The sequence below is a fragment of the Eurytemora carolleeae genome, unplaced genomic scaffold (genome assembly GCF_000591075.1).
Source record: "Eurytemora carolleeae unplaced genomic scaffold, Eaff_2.0 scaffold129, whole genome shotgun sequence".
Classification (NCBI taxonomy): Eukaryota; Metazoa; Arthropoda; class Copepoda; order Calanoida; family Temoridae; genus Eurytemora; species Eurytemora carolleeae.
Genome location: NW_019396235.1, coordinates 30,918 through 50,738, shown reverse-complemented (window position 1 = coordinate 50,738; position 19,821 = coordinate 30,918). Strand labels below are relative to the sequence as shown.

The window sequence follows — 19,821 nt, the reverse complement described above, 5'->3', positions numbered from 1 at the left end:
GCTCCAGGCCGACATTTCAAATTTTCAACTTAAACCCAGAGCAAAACAGGCAAAGTGTAGCTAGTGTTAAGTGTGTGGGTTGAACTGAATGTATAATGAATATGTTTATGTGGAGGGGTAATTATTCAAATTATTCTACTGCTATATTTATTAAGATTTAACAGAACAAATTATTAATATATTTAAAAGACTGTAAAATATGCCTGGCGTATCCTTAAGACTGGATAACGGATGAAATGATAAGTTCTTGAGAATATTTTGGTAATTTCCTAGAGAACGATTTTTGGACCCCCCCCCCCTCCTATCAATTTTGTACATGGATCTTAAATGTAAAACATGTGGCCACAGCGCTCGGCCCAGAAAGAGTCTTAATTTAACCTAACCCATGGCCGCAGCGCTCGGCCCCTTAGCCTAGATCCTCTCTCCATCCTATTCTAGTCTTAGATCCTATCCATCCTATTCCAGTATTAGATCCTATCCATCCTATTCCAGTCTTAGATCCTATCCATCCTATTCCAGTCTTAGATCCTCTCCATCCTATTCCAGTCTTAGATCCTCTCCATCCTATTCCGGTCTTAGATCCTCTCCATCCTTTAGCTGTCTTAGATCCTCTCAATCCTATTCCAGTCTTAGATTCTCCATATCCTATTCCAGACTTAGATCCTGTCCATCCTTTTCCAGTCTTAGATCCTCTCCATCCTATTCCAGTCTTAAATCCTCTCCATTCTATTCCATTGTTAGATCCTCTCCATCCTAATCCAGTCTTAGATCCTCTCCATCCTATTCCAGTCTTATATCCTCTCCATCTTATTCCCGTCTTAAATCCTCTCCATCCTATTCCAGTCTTATATCCTCTCCTTCCTATTCCAGTCTTAGATCCTCTCCATCCTATTCCAGTCTTAGATCCTCTCCATCCAATTCCAGTCTTAGATTCTCTTTATCCTATTCCAGTCTTAGATCCTCTCTATCCTATTCCAGTCTTAGATCCTCTCCATCCAATTCCAGTCTTAGATTCTCTCTATCCTATTCCAGTCTTAGATTCTCTCTATCCTATTCCAGTCTTAGATCCTCTCCATCCTATTCCAGTCTTAGATCCTATTCCAGGTTTAAGTTGTCTGAACTATAGCATATTCAGTTTCAACTCATTATCTTAAACCCGTCTTGGAATTTACTCCATTTGCATTTTCTCTTAAAAACATTACTCAAAAAAATTACATTTCGTTGAAACCAACCAAAAATGTGACATTGCACAGTTTGTAGAGATCTCCATGGATAAAAGAAATACGGCAAAATAACTAAGGGTTAGATGAGAATTTGGTCTCCCTGATCTTAAAATTTTAAGAACGAAAGAAAATACATTTAATTCTAAATATTATTGTCATACTTACAAGGAAAACTATGATAAACAAATAACTAGAAATATAGAGGATTTAAACAATTGGATAATTTACAAAGAATAATATTTGGATAGAGTGAGATAATTCCATAAATTCAGAGAAAGGAGAATCCAAGAAGTCCAGGAACGCAAGAACCTGGTAAAACAGGACTCAGTCTTCATCTAATCCACCTCATTATCTGTATTCTCCATTCCAGGACGGAGAAAGCATTCCTTCTTGTGTACTTTCCAGTCAAGCTTCTGACAGCTTGGACTACAGTATCGTCTCAGCTTACCCCTGGTGCATTGCTTGAACTTAAACTCCCAGTCAAGATAAACACAGGAGTTGTGTCCACATTTGATCACAAACTGTTCCTCATCAACTATATTTCTTCTCTCTGGCAGAGGAGTAAACTCCGGGATATTCTCATAGATTCTGTCAACCGTCTTTCCATCCAGGATTTCCTTCAACGCAGAGTACACAGACCCATAGTAGTAAACAATTGGCCAGTATATGGTGAGATCCTTAGCAAGCTGTAGAGGATGTAGATCCATGGGCTGAAGAGCCATGACACGGATAGCAGTTATGATCTCATATTTTCCATAGATCCAGAAGTGATCTTGTTTCTTCAATCCTGACTCCAGGGTAAAGATAATACTGTAGAATTTTGTACGCATACATTCATCTTTACTGAAGAGAAAACTGTTCTCATAAACACTCAGAATCCTTTCCTGAGCCAGCTGAGCACATTGAGTGCAGGTGTTCCCAATATTCGCAACATCATGCTCACAGTAATAAATTGGCTGATTATGGTGCAGTCTCTGAAAATATCCTTGATCATATACAGCCTTAGCATCCATCCTTACTCCAGGATCTATCCTCGCTACAATACTATCCTCCTCATTGTAGAGATCAGCCTTCTGGATAAAGAAAGGGTTCTCCACTGGTCTAAATGAATCCCCCGGGATAGAGTTATTTACAGAGTCACACACTATCCTAGGTTCAGGATTACAATTTTTCAGAGAAGAATAAACCTCTGATATCTTGGGGAAGAATAGCAGTTCCTTGAGAAGACTGTCTGAGGATCTGGAATCATCAAGAAGGTTTAATCTGAACAGAATAACTCCTGTAATCCCGTAAACAGGTACATTTAGTTCTTCTCCTTGTTTATACTCCTCCTTGATATATGATAGTGTAATGCCTAGATCTGGGAAACAATATAAGTAAAGAAAATTCTGAGAACTCTTGAACCTGTTTGAACTCTTCATAAGATAATCTTTCCCTGCCCGTCTCATATCCTCCAGTATAAGTAGTATCCTTCCTATTGAAGCAAATACTTCAACCGAGTTCTCTTCTGCAGCCATGTTGTAGTATTTTATAGCTTTCCTGTGACTAAAAGGTCGGCTCTTCATAAAAGGAGGAAGGAGTGCTAGCTCACATTCATCCCAGTCAAGGACAAACCTGAACTCATAGGTTAAACCTATGATCAGAGCAGCTTTCCAGTCCCCTGCCTCAGCCAGCTTCTTCATATCCTCCCTGGATACTCCTTCTTGAGAACTTATGTACTCTTTAACCATGTTCAGAGTCTCCATGTCATAATAATGTAGGATCTTAGAATAGAATGAGTCTAGAGATGTACAGTTAATCAGTTCATGACTTTCTAGGCAATGTTCATCCTTACATTGATCCCTGCACTGTGTACTACAGTACCAATGAAAACTACAGTTACAAACCAACGCATCCTTGGAGAAACCAATGTCATAGCTGCAGGAGAAGCATTTGGTGTAGCTGATCTTTAGGTTCAAGGTGTAGTTCTTCTCTACTTTGGGGGTAGATACAGACATCTTGGCCAGGTTTCCAGGTAAATCAGAGATATCTCCAGACTTGGATATCTTAGATATGTTCTCAGTCAAACCTAGTAATATTAATATGGTTCAGTTTAAATAAGAGATCTAATAAATCTTTAAAATATTAAAACATTTACCAAAGAGTAAAAATTATCAAATTAAAGGATTTTCTATTTTGATTCAATAAAAAATATAAAAAGTTTTCAAATCTTTATTAGCAAAATTCCAACTGCAATCTACAACCTTCTTAAATCATAAATTTACTTTAAGGATTACAGGGGGGCTTTGTGAAAACAGCTTTAAGCTATATTAGCTCTCCTGCTCCAGTAATTTTACATATTTTTATTGTACTTATGTTTTATTAATATCTGTTATAATTTGGTTTTATCTTATTAATCTATATATGTTAGGTATAGCTGGACCAAACTGCTGAACTGAATAGGCTGAAATTTTTTGAGGAAACTCATGAGTACCCTGGGTGTAACAAAGGCAAAAAATTTTATATTCTTTAATAGAAATTTTTATATTTAGAAACATCAAAAATTTAGTTTTCTTTAAAATACAAGTTTTTAAAAATTCCTCGGGCAACATCTAGCACTTCAGCTAGTTGATTTATATACATAATATAGCTCTTCCTCATCTATATATATTTATATGTTAGGTTTGGCTGGATAAACGGCTGAACCTAATTGGCTGAAATTATTTTTAAGAAACCCATGGGTACCCTTGAGGTAACAACGGCTAAAGAATTCGATTTTCTAAAAAAATCCTAATTTTTAAATATTTGTTTTTAAAATTTTACGGACAACACACGGCACTTTAGATAGTGAAACATAAAAAAGTAATTCAGAGTTTTTCTGATTTAATCTTTACCTCATCAAAAGTACTGAAAAGAAAGGAACTGAGTTTTTGCTACAAACTCAAATTTTGTAATCCCTATTTCTCTGCAGCCTGATATTGTAAATCTATTGATATATATTAAACTAAGATTATTTGATTTAACAGAATTCCTAGTTTGAAATGGCAAAGGTCTACAACATCGGGTTTCAAAGATATTAGAAAATCAGAGTTTGTGACAAAAACACAGTCAAATCCAATATTAAATACATTTCTTTATGGTCTTAAATACATTTCTTTATGGTCTTAAATACATTTCTTTATATTATTTTGATAATTTCGTCAAAAATTCCTAGTATTATTGTTGATCATCAAAGATCTATTCTTTCCAAATGAGTTAAATAGTTTTGAAGACATAAAGGGTAAGTTTGTTTGTTTGAAACCAACGACTTTAAGAGCTCTATAAGAACAGAAGAAAAAAGTTTGCTTTACATAGATTACTAAAGGATTTAAGGAAACCAGACCCATCAGCAAAGAGAGAAGTAAGAAGATGTACAGTTTTCAAATAACTATATTTGTTTATTAAGATATTGACCTCATTTTAACAACATCGAATAGGTAATTCACAAGGCTTTAATTACTTATCTCATGTTAGTTAGTTAGTGGACTTCATAGGGTGAACACCTATGTTCGGTTGCTCTGCTACATAGTTACGAGTTTTTGAGTTTTACTGAGTTAATCCCTTGCCCCCCAACCAGTTTCTGGTATGGCTGGTCAACTTTACAGGGATGTTTCTGGGAAAACCATTATAGTGGATGGTGTTTCGGCATCATTGTTCTATGTCTTTGATAGATACCTAGATAAAGCAGTCATTAATGCAACCCTTGCTAGAAACTTTGGGTCTGAGGCTTTAAAAAGTTCAAGAGCTCTTCTTTACCAAACATTTTCCCTACAGGATGATAACGGGAAAATTGCAGAGAAGAGAACAGAGCAGACCTTGTTAAAGGATCTGTGGGAGAAGGTGACCAAGATAGATCTGATGGGACATGGAGATGTTATCATTACCATGCCCTACAATTTCTCCATTCCCCAGTTTGTTAGTGAAGCTGATTAGATAAGCAAAATTGTATAAAAACATTAACTCTCTTCTCTGATGTACTTTGTTTACAAGAAAATTTTCTACTAGATGTTGGAAACTAGAAGTATAACAACACACATAAACTTAAAAATTATTTTAGTGATTCCTATGATATGTTCATAAAGCCTGCTTTTAAAAATGACTTTAACATATCTAAAGGACGGGGATCTGGTGGTCTTGCAATAATGTGGAGGAAAACCCTGACTAAATATGTGACAAATATCAAAAGTGATTTGTACCGAGTTCAGGCAGTAAAATTTAACTTTCCGTCTGCAGATTTACTGATAGTTAATTTATACCTGATGGTTGACCCTCAAGTTGACCAGTTTGATGAAATAGGTTTACTAAACCTACTTGCTGAGGTAAACCGGATAATTCAAAGCTCAGAATGCAGAAATATTTTACTTGCTGGTGATCTGAATTGTGATTTTTAGTGAGAGACTCTGTTTGTAAACACTGTGCGTAAGTTTGTCAATGACAATAATCTATGTATTTTCTGGTCTCTGTCGGATGAATGTAAATCTCATAGAATAGAGGAAGTAAAAGCTACATACTCCTCTTCAGTTAATGGTGTAGAATACTTCTCTTGTATAGATCATTTCTTAGGAAACCAGCGTCTGTATAATGCAGTTTCAGAAGCTGGAGTTATTAACAGTCCTGATAATCACTCTGGACATTCTCCTATTTATACAAGGATGAATGTGGATCAACTAAATCTTGAAGTAGAAGTACCAGAGAAAGTTCCCAAACACAGTTGGGCAAATGCTAATGATGAAGAAAAAGAGAACTTTGCAACAATTATTTGGAAAACCTAAATCCACCAATTGAGTTTCCGGATTGTGATTCCTTAAAATGTGTAGAGCATGATGTAACAGTGGACACATATGCTACTAGTATATGTGAAGCGTTGGATCAAGCAGTTTCTACTAGTCTCCCTCTTGTTGAACAACCATTACAACAGGGTGGACAAAAAGTAATTCCAGGGTGGACAGAATATGTGAAACCGTACCAGGATGAAAGTCTATTCAGGATGTCCTGAAGTAGGAGAACTATATGAAATAAATAGGCAAGCTAAAATGCAATAAATGCTATAAATATGCTGTGCGTAGGCTTAAACGAGCAGCTTACAATATTAAAAAGGATAAGCTACTTACAGGGCTGCTAGACGGAGGATTGGATATTTTTCAAGAGATAAAGTTCCGTGGTAAAACTAGCACTGTATCAAGCAGTGTTGATGGTCACACTGGAGCAGAGGATATTTCAAATCATTCTGCCGATATTTACAGTGAACTTTATCAGAAACATGATTTAGGAGAGGAGTTTGCTCGGGTTCAGGGATCCATTGTTCTCCAGGTAGATCCTAGTCTACTGGGGGAGCTGGATAGAGTCAACGAGAAAATTGTGTTTGAAGCTCTAACTAAATTAAAGTCAGGGAAAAGTGATCCAACTTTCTCTTTTAATTTGGATTGTCTATTAAATTTGTGTGATGATCTCATAAAACATGTGACAATACTATTTAAATGGTTTCTGCGTACTGGTACAATTCCTGCATTTCTGCTTCTTTATACTATAGTACCTAGTGTTAAGGACAATCTCAGAGATATTTTATCAAGTGATAACTACAGAACCATTGCTATAGGTAGCTTATTATTTAAGTGGTTTGATTGGCTTATCATTATTCTTGAAGAGAATAAACTAGCAAAAGATGAGCTACAGTTTGGGTTTCGAGCTAAATCTAACACATCTATGTGTACTTGGGCGATAAACACTGATCATTATAATAAACTAGGCAGGCTGGGGAAGCGCTTAGTTTAGTTACGCATCTTGTATCCAACAGGGGAAGCTGGAAGCATAGATTAAAACAAAACTTCATCTTCAGCTTGGTGCACTGAAAGAGGAGTTTAACCCCTCGTGGGAATACAAGCCATGCACAACGATACCGGTTTATACTCGACCAGATGTGAGGACTGGACTGCCATGGAAGATACCTCTCAAGAGAGCTTTCAGGGATCACAACTCCCCATTTTGCATATGGGGTGCAGTTACGGGTAAATTCCTTAATTCCCTTAACTGGGAAACAGTATAAAATGAAGGAACACAGAGAGAAATCCCCTATACCCATCTTCCTACAAACCTCTTTATCTCTCTGTTACCTGCTCCACAACTCGATGTTAAAATAACTATTTGGAAAGGCCTTAAAGTGTAAAAACAAGAAACAAGAAGCAAGAAGAAAAAATAAATTTAACAGAAAAAAGTGGAAGGGAAATCTCTTGACAGTAGAGATGGGTGCTTAAAGCAAGATAAACAAGAAAGAAGAAGAAAACTTTGAACAGGGAAAATTAGAAGGAGATTTGAGCTTTACACTATCTATTTTTTCACCGATAGCAAATAAAGACAAATACACAGGATGGCAGACGTCCCATCCCCCCCTCTATGTCCTACTCGAGATAAAAACTGGAAAATGTGTAAAACGCCCCCCTCACCCCTCTCCCCCATCAAGAAAATTTTATTAAAAGTGTGTTAGCTAGGAATGCAGGAGCTGACACAATAATGTAACTGAAGCAAAATTTAAAAACAAACAAGGGAGAGAGTAACCTTGCCACTCTCAGTATATAGAATATAGATACAGGGCTCCAAAAAATAGTTCTGCCTCTGCAATTTGGCTAGCTGCAGAAAACATCCAAAAAAGTCATTTATTTTTATTTTCAAAATTAGCCAAAGTATGATTGAAGGATGGACAAGGAATGGACGATCAAGAAGAAAGAATGAAAAACAAGAAATATAGAAGTCTCAAAATGTTTCCATCTGATATCATATTGAGATTTAAAAATATTGTAAAATTTAATTAAAATAAATTATTAAAGTTAGAAAAGACTAGGCAGGCCTATATTTGCCTGTTCAAAGGACCTAAGTAAAGCATTTGACATGGTCTTGGGCTAAACTATTTCCTAAACTTTTAAAAAGAAAAATATCACCTTTGATATTAAGATGCTTAATACATATTTACTCATATCAAATGTGTAATGTGAAACCTTTAATGTGAAAAATGGTGTACACCAAGTTACAGTTTCCTTGCCTATATTGTTTTGTGTTTATATAAATGATCTGATTGTTCAACTTAGAAATCTGAAAGTTGGTTGTCAACTAAATTGCATATACCTAGGAATCTGGGTTTATGCGGGTGACATTATATTATTATCTCTCAGTCGATCTGGACTACAGTTAATGACTAATGTTTGTGAAAAATTTGCTAGTCTTCATCAGTTAAAATTTAGCACAAATGTAGATGTTTCCAAATAAAAAAAAATCAGTAAACCTGTCATGAATACTGATAATATTTGCCCGATACTTTTAAATAATTTACCCTTACCCTATGTAACGGAAATTAAACATCTTGGCAACACACTGCAGTCTAATGGTTCTATGACAAAAGATGTTAGCTGTAAACGTGCTAAATTTATTTCTAAAATACATTCTCTTAATCAAGAATTTCATTATGCTAATACATCCACAGTGTTAAAATTGTATGATATATAAACTTGTGATTTCTATGGCTCAAATCTCTGGGATTTATACAGTAGGGATGTTCAAAAACTCCTGAATTCATGAAACATTGCTATTCGCATTTTATTTGATCTACCAAGAGAAACCCATAGATATTTCATTGAGCCCATTTCTAATGTTCCGCATATTAAAACAGTTTTATGCACTCGTTTTGTACAATTTGTGACCAGTTTATAAAATTTTCATAAGCTATGTATTCAACTTTAGTAGATCTTGGTAAACATGCTTTAAGAACTGTTTTATGTAAAAATCTTGAATCTTTTGCACAAGATGTAATGTACAATCTAGAAATCTAAACAAATTTTGCGTGAAACAAAATATGATATACAATCATATTCCTTTAGACCAAGAATGGAAATTACCCTTTCTTCATGAATTACTTAAAGTTAAACAAGATAATTTTGTTCTAAACAACTTTGATGATCAACTTTTTATGTTCCAACTAGAAACTAAATTTATATATTATACTTTATTCTTGTTTTTGTCTTATCATATTGTACCATTTTACCTTTGTGTACGAAGTAAATCTATAATAATAAAAAAATTGTTAAATGCATTTAACCGGTTGATATTCTAATTAAAAACTATTAAAAAAAAGAAAAACGTTGTATAATTCGATTTTATCAAATTCACACATTACACTATCTATGTATCTTAACATTTGACTTAATAGAAACATATGTACCTATAATAAATAAATCAAAGTTTGGAAAACAAACTCATTAATAAGCAAGAATGAATGTATAGATATTTGTAATAATGAATAACAAGTTCCATCTAGTTTTCAACTTACCTTTGTAACAAACTCAATATCAAGTAATCTGATTTATCAAAATCTACATCTAAATTCTAAATCTGAAAATAAACAAACTATTGAATTACATTGTCCTCTTACATTTTGACATCAAAACAATGTTAAAGAATGAATTTACAATGAAAACTATGATAACAAAAATAACTAGAAATCAAGAGGATTTTAACATATTTACACTGTAAAAAAACATGGATAATAGAAATTCAACAAAATAAGGATCAGATGAGATTTTGGTCTCACTGATCAAAACTTAATTTTAAGAAAGAGAACACATTTAATTCTAGATTTCTTGAATATTATTGTCAAACTTACAAAGTAAACTATGATAAACAAATAACTAGAAATATAGAGGATTTAAACAATTAGATAATTTACAAAGAATAATATCTTAATAGAGTGAGATAATTCCATAAATTCAGAGTAAGGAGGATCAAAGAAGTCAAGGAACTCAAGGTTCCTGGTTTGACAGGACCTCAGTCTTCATCTAATCCACCTCTTCATCTGTATTCTCCATTCCAGGACGGAGAAAGCATTGCTTCTTGTGTACTTTACAGTCAAGCTTCTGACAGCTGGGACTACAGTATCGTCTCAGCTTACACCTGGTGCATTGCTTGAACTTAAACTCCCAGTCAAGATGAACACAGGAGTTGTGTCCACATTTGATCACAAACTGTTCCTCATCAACTATATTTCTTCTCTCTGGCAGAGGAGTAAAATCCGGGATATTCTCATAGAAAATGTCAACCATCTCTCCATCCAGGATTTCCTTCAACGCAGAGTACACAGACCCATAGTAGTGAACAATTGGCCAGTATATGTTAGGATCCTTAGCAAGCTGTAGAGGATGTAGATCCATGGGCTGAAGAGCCATGACACGGATGATCTCATATTTTCCATAGTTCCAGACGTAATCTTGTTTCTTCAATCCTGACTCCAGGGTAAAGATAACACTGTAGAACTTTGGAGGTACAGATTCATCTTTACTGAAGAGAAAACTGTTCTCATAAACACTCAGAATCCTTTGCCGAGCCAGCTGAGCACATTGAGTGCAGGTGTTCCCAATACTCTGAACATTATGCTCACAGTGATACATTGGCTGATCATGGTACAGTCTCTGTAAATATCCTTGATCAAATACAGCCTTAGCATCCATCCTAACTCCAGGATGTATCCTAGCTACAGTATTATCCTCCTCATTGTACAGATCAGCCTTCTGGATAAAGATAAGGTTCTCAACTGATCTTACAGAACCATTAAGACTAGTGATATAGTTATTTACAGAGTAACACACTATCCTGGGTTCAGGATTACAAAATTTCAGAAAAGAATAAACCTCTGCTATCTGGGGGAAGAGTAGCAGTTCCTTGAGAAGACTGTTTGAGGATCTGGAATCATCAAGAAGGTTTAATCTGAATAGAATAACTCCTGTAATCCCGGGAACAGGTACCACCAGTTCTTCTCCTTGTTTATACTCCTCCTTGATATATGATAGTGTGCCGACTAGATCTGGAAACACACGTCGTGCAGAAGCATCTGAGAACTCTTGAACCTGTTGGAACTCTTCATAAGATAATCTTTCATTGGCCGTCTCATATCCTCCTGTATAAGTAGTATCCTTCCAATTGAAGCAAATGCTTCAACAGATTTCTCTTCTGCAGCCATGTTGTAGTATTTTATAGCTTTCCTGTGACTAAAAGGTCGGCTCTTCATGAAGGGAGGACGGAGTGCTAGCTCACATTCATCCCAGTCAAGGACAAACCTGAACTCATAGGTTAAACCTATGATCAGAGCAGCTTTCCAGTCCCCTTCCTCAGCCAGCTTCTTTATATCCTTCCTGGATACTCCTTCTTGAGAACTTATGTACTCTTTAACCATGTTCAGAGTCTCCATGTCATAATAATGTAGGATCTTAGAGTAGAATGAGTCTAGAGATGTACAGTTGATCAGTTCATGACTTTGTAGGCAATGTTTATCCTTACATTGATCCCTGCACTGTTTACTACAGTACCAATGTAAACTACAGTTACAAATCAACGTATCCTTGGAGAAACCAATGTCATAGCTGCAGGAGAAGCATTTGGTGTAGCTGATCTTTAGGTTCAAGGTGTAGTTCTTCTCTACTTTGGGGGTAGATACAGACATCTTGGCCAGGTTTCCAGGTAAATCAGAGATATCTCCAGACTTGGACATCTTAGATATGTTCTCAGTCGAACCTAGTAATATTAATATGGTTCAGTTGAAATAAGAGATCTAATTAATCTTATATTATTAAAACATTTACCAAAGAGTAAAAATTATTAAATTTAAGGATTTTCTATATTGAAATAAAAAATTTAAAAAGTTTTAAGATTTTTTTCGCAAAAATCCAACTGCAATCTACAACCTTCTTAAATCATAAATTTACTTTAAGGATTACAGGGGGGCTTTGTGAAAACAGCTTTTAGCTATATTAACACTCCTGCTCCAGTAGTTTTACATATTTTTATTGTACTTATGTTTTATTAATATCTGTTATAATTTGGTTTTATCTTATTAATCTATATATGTTAGGTATAGCTGGACCAAACTGCTGAACTGAATAGGCTGAAATTTTTTGAGGAAACTCATGAGTACCCTGGGTGTAACAAAGGCAAAAAATTCTATATTCTTTCACAGAAATTTTTATATTTAGAAACATCAAAAATTTAGTTTTCTTTAAAATACAAGTTTTTAAAAATTCCTCGGGCAACATCTAGCACTTCAGCTAGTTGATATATATACATAATATATCTCTTCCTCATCTATATATCTATATATCTGAACCTAATTGGCTGAAATTATTTTTAAGAAACCCATGGGTTCGCTTGGGGTAACAAAATCAAATTTCGTAATCCCTATTTCTCTGCCACCTGATATTTAAGCCTTATATATATTAAACTAAGATTATTTGATTTAACATAAATCATAGTTTGAAATGGCAAAGGTCTACAATATCGGGTTTCAAGATATTAGAAAATCAGAGTTTTTGACAAAAACACAGTTAAATCCAATATTAAATACATTTCTTTACAGTCTTAAATACATTTCTTTATATTCTTAAGTACATTTCTTTATAATCTTAAATACATTTCTTTATATTCTTAAATACATTTCTTTATATTCTTCAATACATATCTTTATTATCTTAAATACAGTTCTTTATAGTCTGAAATAAATTTCTTTATATTCTTTTGATAATTTCGTAAAAAATTCATTTCATTTCATCAAAGAACTATTCTTTCCAAATGAATTAAATAGTTTGAAGACATAAAGAGTAAGTTTGTTTGTTTGAAACCAACGACTTTAAGAGCTCTATATGGTCAGAAGAAAAAAGATTGCATTACATAGATTACTAAAGGATTTAAGGAAACCAGACCCATCAGCAAAGAGAGAAGTAAAAGAAGATGTACAGTTTTCAAATAACTATATTTGTTTATTAAGATATTGACCTCATTTTAACAACATCGAATAGGTAATGCACAAGGCTTTAATTACTTATCTCATAAAAAAATTGTTAAATGCATTTTAGCGGTTGATATTCTAATTAAAAACTATCAAGAAAAGAAAATTCGATTTTTTTAAATTCACACATTACACTATCTATGTATCTAAACATTTAACTTAATATAAACATATGTACCTATAATAATTAAATCAAAGTTTGGAAAACAAAACTCATTAATAAGCAAGAATAAATGTATGGATATTTGTATTTATAATGAATAACAAGTTCCATCTAGTTTTCAACTTACCTTTGTAACAAACTCAATATCAAGTAAGCTGATTTATCAAAATCTACATTTAAATTCTAAATCTGAAAATAAACGAACTAATGAATTACATTGTCCTCTTACATTTTGACATAAAAACAATGTTAAAAAATAAATTTACAAGGAAAACTATGATAGACAAAAAAACTAGAAATCAAGAGGATTTTAACATATTTACTCTGTAAAAAAACATTACGTAGAGTTCAACCTAAAATGGGACAATTGCTCACTGTAGAAATTACCATGGATAATAGAAATATAACAAAATAAGGATTAGATAAGATTTTGGTCTCACTGATCAAAACTTAATTTTATGAACAAAAGAAAACACATTTAATTCTAGATTTCTTAAATATTATTATCAAACTTACAAAGAAAACTATGATAAACAAATAACTAGAAATATAGAGGATTTAAACAATTAGATAATTTACAAAGAATAATATCTGGATACTGAGATAATTCCATAAATTCAAAGTAAGGAGGATCTAGGAAGTCCAAGAACTCAAGGTTCCTTATTTACAGGACTCAGTCTTCATCAAATCCACCTCATCATCTGTATTCTCCATTCCAAGACGGAGAAAGCATTGCTTCTTGTGTACTGGTCAAGCTTCTGACAGCTTGGACTACAGTAGCGTCTCAGCTTACACCTGGTACATTGCTCTGGTTCTCCCATTATTTCCCCCAGGTTCGACCAACATTCTTCTCAGGTTCTCGCAGGATTCCCCCAGGTTCTACTAACATTTTTCTCAGGTTCTCCCAGGATTCCCCCAGGTTCTACCAACATTCTTCTCAGGTTCTCCCAGGATTCCCCCAGGTTCTACCAACATTCTTCTCAGGTTCTCCCAGGATTCCCCCAGGTTCTACCAACATTCTTCTCAGGTTCTCCCAGGATTCCCCCAGGTTCTATCAACATTCTTCTCAGGTTCTCCAAGGATTCCCCCAGGTTGTACCAACATTCTTCTCAGGTTCTCCCAGGATTCCCCCAGGTTCTACCAATATTCTTCTCAGGTTCTCCCAGGATTCCCCCAGGTTCTACCAATATTCTTCTCATGTACTCCCAGGATTCCCCCAGGTTCTACCAATATTCTTCTCAGGTTCTCCCAGGATTCCCCCAGGTTTTACCGATATTCTTCTCATGTTCTCCCAGGATTCCCCCCAGGTTCTACCAACATTCTTCTCAGCTGCTCCCAGGATTCCCCCAGGTTACAAGGAAAACTATGATAAACAAATAACTAGAAATCAAGAGGATCTAAACAATTGGATAATTTACACAGAATAATATTTGGATAGTGAGATTATAGTTCAGGTGACATACTCCAAGGTTTAGATGATAAACTTCTAAGTATATGTGAAATATTCCATGGTTTGGATGTTAAGTCAATGGTTCAAGCAATTAAGTCCATTGTTTAGATGATTAACTCTACGGTTAAGATCATGAACTCCTTAGTTCAGGTGATAATTACCATGGTTTAAATGAAAATTGCAATGTTTTACTGATACACTCTTAGGATCAGATGTTAAACTCCATGATTCAGGGGATTGACTCTAATCAAATCCATAGCTAAGGTGATATCAAACTTTGGGATTCTTGGTAGGTATGTCTTGAATATGGTGTTCACCGAACGTGTCTTGATGTAGTTTATCACCTAAATCATGGAGTCAATCATGTAAACTTAGTTTATCATCTAAACCTAAAAGTTTATCATCTAAACCTAGAAGTTTATCACCTGAACCTATAAGTTTCTCATCTAAACCTATAAGTTTATTACCTAAACCTATAAGTTTATCACCTAAACCTATAAGTTTATCACCTGAACCTATAAGTTTATCACCTGAACCTAGAATTTTATCACCTGAACCTAGAAGTTTATCATCTAAACCTAGATGTGTATATAACATGTATAATATACTAGCTTGGAAACCAAGAGTTGCCAAGGGTGCTCATAATTACTCCCAACCGTTTACCCGCACCGGAAACTAAATTTTCGAACAACTCAATTTATAATCTCAAAACCAAGCTAAGAACATTCCCGTGGTTCTCCCAAGTTCCTTCAATCAAAATTTTTGGCAAATCGATCAAGAGGTTCTTGAGTTTTGATCGGACAAACAAACAGACTGACAGACTAACTTTATATATATTGATATAATAAGGTTAATAATGTTGATAATGTTGATAAGAATGTTGCTTAGAATGGGATAAAAATCCTATCTTGCAGGGACGAATAAGATTAATAATGTTGATTAGAATGGGATAAAAATCCTATCTTGTAGGGACGGATAAGATTAATAATGTTGCTTAGAATGGGATAAAAATCCTATCTTGCAGGGACGGATAAGATTAATAATGTTGCTTAGAATGGGATAAAAATCCTATCTTGCAGGGACGGATAAGGTTAATAATGTTGCTTAGAATGGGATAAAAATCTGATCTTGCAGGGACGGATAAGAATAATAATGTTGCTTAACATGGGATAAAAATCCTATCTTGCAGGGACGGATAAGGTTAATAATGTTGCTAAGAATGGGATAAAAATCCTATCTTGCAGGGACGGATAAGGTTAATAATGTTGCTTAGAATGGGATAAAAATCCTATCTTGCAGGGACGGATAAGGTTAATAATGTTGCTTAGAATGGGATAAAAATCTGATCTTGGAGGGACGGATAAGATTAATAATGTTGCTTAGAATGGGATAAAAATCCTATCTTGCAGGGACGGATAAGATTAATAATGTTGCTTAGAATGGGATTCTGGTCAACCTGTTTCAACTTAACACATAAATATGGGTTCAATACAGCGGGTCCTGGCTCTATACCAGGAATTTGTGAAGGCCGGTGAATCTGTGTAGCTGAGGTTATGGTCTAGAGGAGGTAAAGAATGTTTTTCCTTCTCCCAAACCCTCGGTACCCTCCCCCAGTCTCTTTCCAGGATGCCGAACAGAAAGAAAAGGGTGAGAAAGAGCAGAAAAAAATTAAAAGAAAATGAAACCATCCCAACTTCCAAGCACCTATGGTGAGGTCAATGCAGACTCTTACGAACATGGTTGTGTCCCGGATGACTCCCAGTTCCGTGGTGATGTCCCAGATGACCCCCAGTTCCGTGGTGATGTCCAAGTTGACTCCCAGTTCCGTGGTGATGTCCCAGATGACTCCTAGTTCCGTGGTGATGTCACAGACACCTCCCAGTTCCGTGGTGATGTCCCAGATGACTCCCAGTTCCGTGGTGATGTCCCAGCTGACTCCCAGTTCCGTGGTGATGTCCCACTTGACTCCCAGTTCCGTGGTGATGTCCCAGATGACTCCCAGTTCTGTGGTGATGTCCCAAGTGACGCCCACTTCCGTGATCCAAGAGACTCCCACTTACGTTGTAAGGTCCCAAGAGAGTACTACCACTTCCATTGTTAGAACCCAGGAGACTCCCATTTTCGCCGTGAGGTCCCAAGATGGAGTATCTTGGGACCCCCCTGGTAAAATCCCAGGAAACTCCCCAGTCTATAATAATATCCCAGAAAAAATCTGTATCCAGTTCCAAGAGAACTGGTCAGTCATCTGCGCAAAGGGAAAGGGAGCAGAGAAATGAACAACATAAAAAAATTGAAGAATTAAACGCATTTTTGGCCGCGGAGTGCAAACAATTTTTAACACTCAAATAGAATTATTCCACATCATTATAGGTATATACAATTAATTGTAATAATGTATGTTAAAGTAGTAAGCTATTGTAATGATGAATGTAACGAAACCTAACCATAAATTAGTATGTATGCAAACGATAAGCTTTACTAAAATAAATATTTAGATATTAAAAAAGTATTAGAACGGATATTAAAATTAGAACTAGAACGTAACTACCTAATATCCAAGAATATTGATGATAAGTATTAGGACGGATATTAAAATTAGAACTAGAACGTAACTACCTAATATCCAAGGAGATTGATGATAAGTATTAGGACGGATATAAAACAGGAAACTAACTACCTACTGACTAAATAGTGTGATGTGTATCTTCCTCATGCAACAAAACATATTTGTACATTTTCTAAATCTGGAAAAAAATGATTTTGGAAATACAATAACAATAAATTGTACTCCTTCATTTTACAACATGAATTACCAAAGAAACTTGAAATACAAATATTAAGAGATCAATAGTTTACAAAGAATAATATCTAATTATTAGATTAAACAATTTACCGGATTTCTGTCTCTGTGTTAAGATCTGGATCCAGGAACTCAAGGTACCTGGTATAACAGGACTCAGTTCTTTATAACTCCTAATCCACCTCTGCATCTGTATTCTCCATTCCAGGACGGAGAAAGCATTCCTTCTTGTGTACTTTCCAGTCAAGCTTCTGACAGCTTGGACTACAGTATCGTCTCAGCTTACCCCTGGTGCATTGCTTGAACTTAAACTCCCAGTCAAGATGAACACAGGAGTTGTGTCCACATTTGATCACAAACTGTTCCTCATCAACTATATTTCTTCTCTCTGGCACAGGTGTAAACTCTGGGATACTATCATAGATACTGTCAACCGTCTTTCCATCCAGGATTTCCTTCAACGCAGAGTACACAGACCCATAGTAGTGAACAATTGGCCAGTATATGGTGGGATACTTAGCAAGCTTTACAGGATGTAGATCCATGGGCTGAAGAGCCATGACACGGATAGCAGTTATGATCTCATATTTTCCATAGTTCCAGACGTAATCTTGTTTCTTCAATCCTGACTCCAGGGTAAAAATAACACTGTAGACAACTCTACAGATTGCTTCATCTTTACTGAAGAGAAAACTGTTCTCATAAACACTCTGTCAGAATCCTTTCCCGAGCCATCTGAGCACATGGAGTGCAGGTGTTCCCAATACTCTGAACATTATGCTCACACAGATACATTGTCTGATCATGGTGCAGTCTCAGTAAATATCCTTGATCAAATACAGCCTTAGCATCCATCCTTACTCCAGGATCTATCCTAGCTACAGTATTATCCTCCAGAGATCAGCCTTCTGGATAAAGATAGGATTCTCCACTGGTCTAAATGAACCATCATCCCCCGGGATAGGGTTATTTACAGAGACACTTACTATCCTAGATTCAGGATTACAAGAATTCAGAAAAGAATAGACCTTTGCTATTGCTATCTTGGGGAAGAGTAGCAGTTCCTTGAGAAGACTGTTTGAGGATCTGAAATCATCTACAAGAATTAATCTGAACAGAATAACTCCTGTAATACCGGAAAGAGGTACCTTCAGTTCTTCTCCTTGTTTATACTCCTCCTTGATATATGATAATATGATGTCTAGCTCTAGGAAACACACGTCGTGCAGAAGCATCTGAGAACTCTTGAACCTGTTAAAACTCTTCATGAGAATATCTTTCATTGCCCGTCTCATATCCTCCTGTGTAACTAGTACGCTTCCTAATGCAGCAAATACTTCAACAGATTTCTCTTTTGCAGCCATGTTGTAGTATTTTATAGCTTTCCTGTGACTAAAAGGTCGGCTCTTCATGAAGGGAGGACGGAGTGCTAGCTTACATTCATCCCAGTCAAGGACAAACCTGAACTCATAGGTTAAACCAATGATCAGAGCAGCTTTCCAGTCCCCTGCCTCAGCCAGCTTCTTCATATCTTCCCTGGATACTCCTTCTTGAGAACTTATGTACTCTTTAACCATGTTCAGAGTCTCCATGTCATAATAAACTAGGATCGCAGAGTAGAATGAGTCTAGAGATGTACAGCTGACAAGTTCACAACTTTGAAGGCACCTTACATTGATCCCTGCACTGTGTACTACAGTACCAATGTAAACTACAGTTACAAACCAACGCATCCTTGGAGAAACCAATATCATATCTGCAGGAGAAGCATTTGGTGTAGCCGATCTTGAGGTTCAACATGTAGTTCTTCTCTACTTTGGTGGTTGCTACAGACATTTTGGCCAGGTTTCCAGATAAATCTAAGATATCTCCAGAATTGGACATCTCGGATCCTGTTTTTTCCTTAATTATTTATCGCCTTATTGGTTTGGAAGTTAACCACTATCCTATTAAGTCATGTGATCGTCTCTGAAAAATACACAATTCGCAGTGAAATACATTAATAATTACATTTACTTTACAAGGAAGTTGTGGGAATTTTACTTTACTAAGAATACAGCGAGGAATGTTTGGAGGCAAAATTGGTGATGGTTTAGTATAAGGTTTAATTCCCGTAAAAAGTAATACACACATTTTTCACAAAAACTACGCAAAGCGGGTCATTATTTTACTTATTTGTTCTAAGGGACATTAGGTAACATAGTGTTAATCTGTTAAGGGAATCATAGGTCGGTAATGTTTGTCAAATAGCGGTAAAATATCGATTCCCAAATACTGTTTTAAAAGTCTGTGAAGGTTAATACAAGGTAAATATTTCGTCTAAATTTAAAATATTTAAAACTAAATAAACTT

General features: G+C 35.4%; 2 protein-coding genes across 4 annotated transcripts; both read right to left on the bottom strand.

Moving 5' to 3' along the window:
• Nucleotides 1-406: 406 nt before the first annotated feature.
• LOC111698966 (collagen alpha-3(VI) chain-like) lies at nt 407-1,558 on the bottom strand. The gene is made up of 2 exons (XM_023469474.1): nt 1,533-1,558; nt 407-908 (listed from the first exon to the last, which is right to left on the bottom strand). The coding sequence occupies exons 1-2, from the start codon at nt 1,556-1,558 to the stop codon at nt 407-409; spliced, it is 528 nt and encodes a 175-aa protein (XP_023325242.1).
• Nucleotides 1,346-19,706, bottom strand: LOC111698940 (uncharacterized). Of its 3 annotated transcripts, XM_023469426.1 has the most exons (3): nt 13,347-13,415; nt 11,716-11,789; nt 1,346-3,265 (listed from the first exon to the last, which is right to left on the bottom strand). In XM_023469426.1, the coding sequence occupies exons 2-3, from the start codon at nt 11,764-11,766 to the stop codon at nt 1,559-1,561; spliced, it is 1,758 nt and encodes a 585-aa protein (XP_023325194.1). In that variant the 5' UTR covers nt 11,767-11,789; nt 13,347-13,415; the 3' UTR covers nt 1,346-1,558. The 3 variants fall into 3 exon arrangements, with proteins under 3 accessions (XP_023325194.1, XP_023325195.1, XP_023325196.1); XM_023469427.1 differs by lacking the exons at nt 11,716-11,789; nt 13,347-13,415 and adding an exon at nt 19,138-19,706 and having other exon boundaries at nt 1,346-3,052; XM_023469428.1 differs by lacking the exons at nt 11,716-11,789; nt 13,347-13,415 and adding an exon at nt 9,556-9,619 and having other exon boundaries at nt 1,346-3,291.
• Between the last annotated feature and the right edge of the window lie 115 nt (nt 19,707-19,821).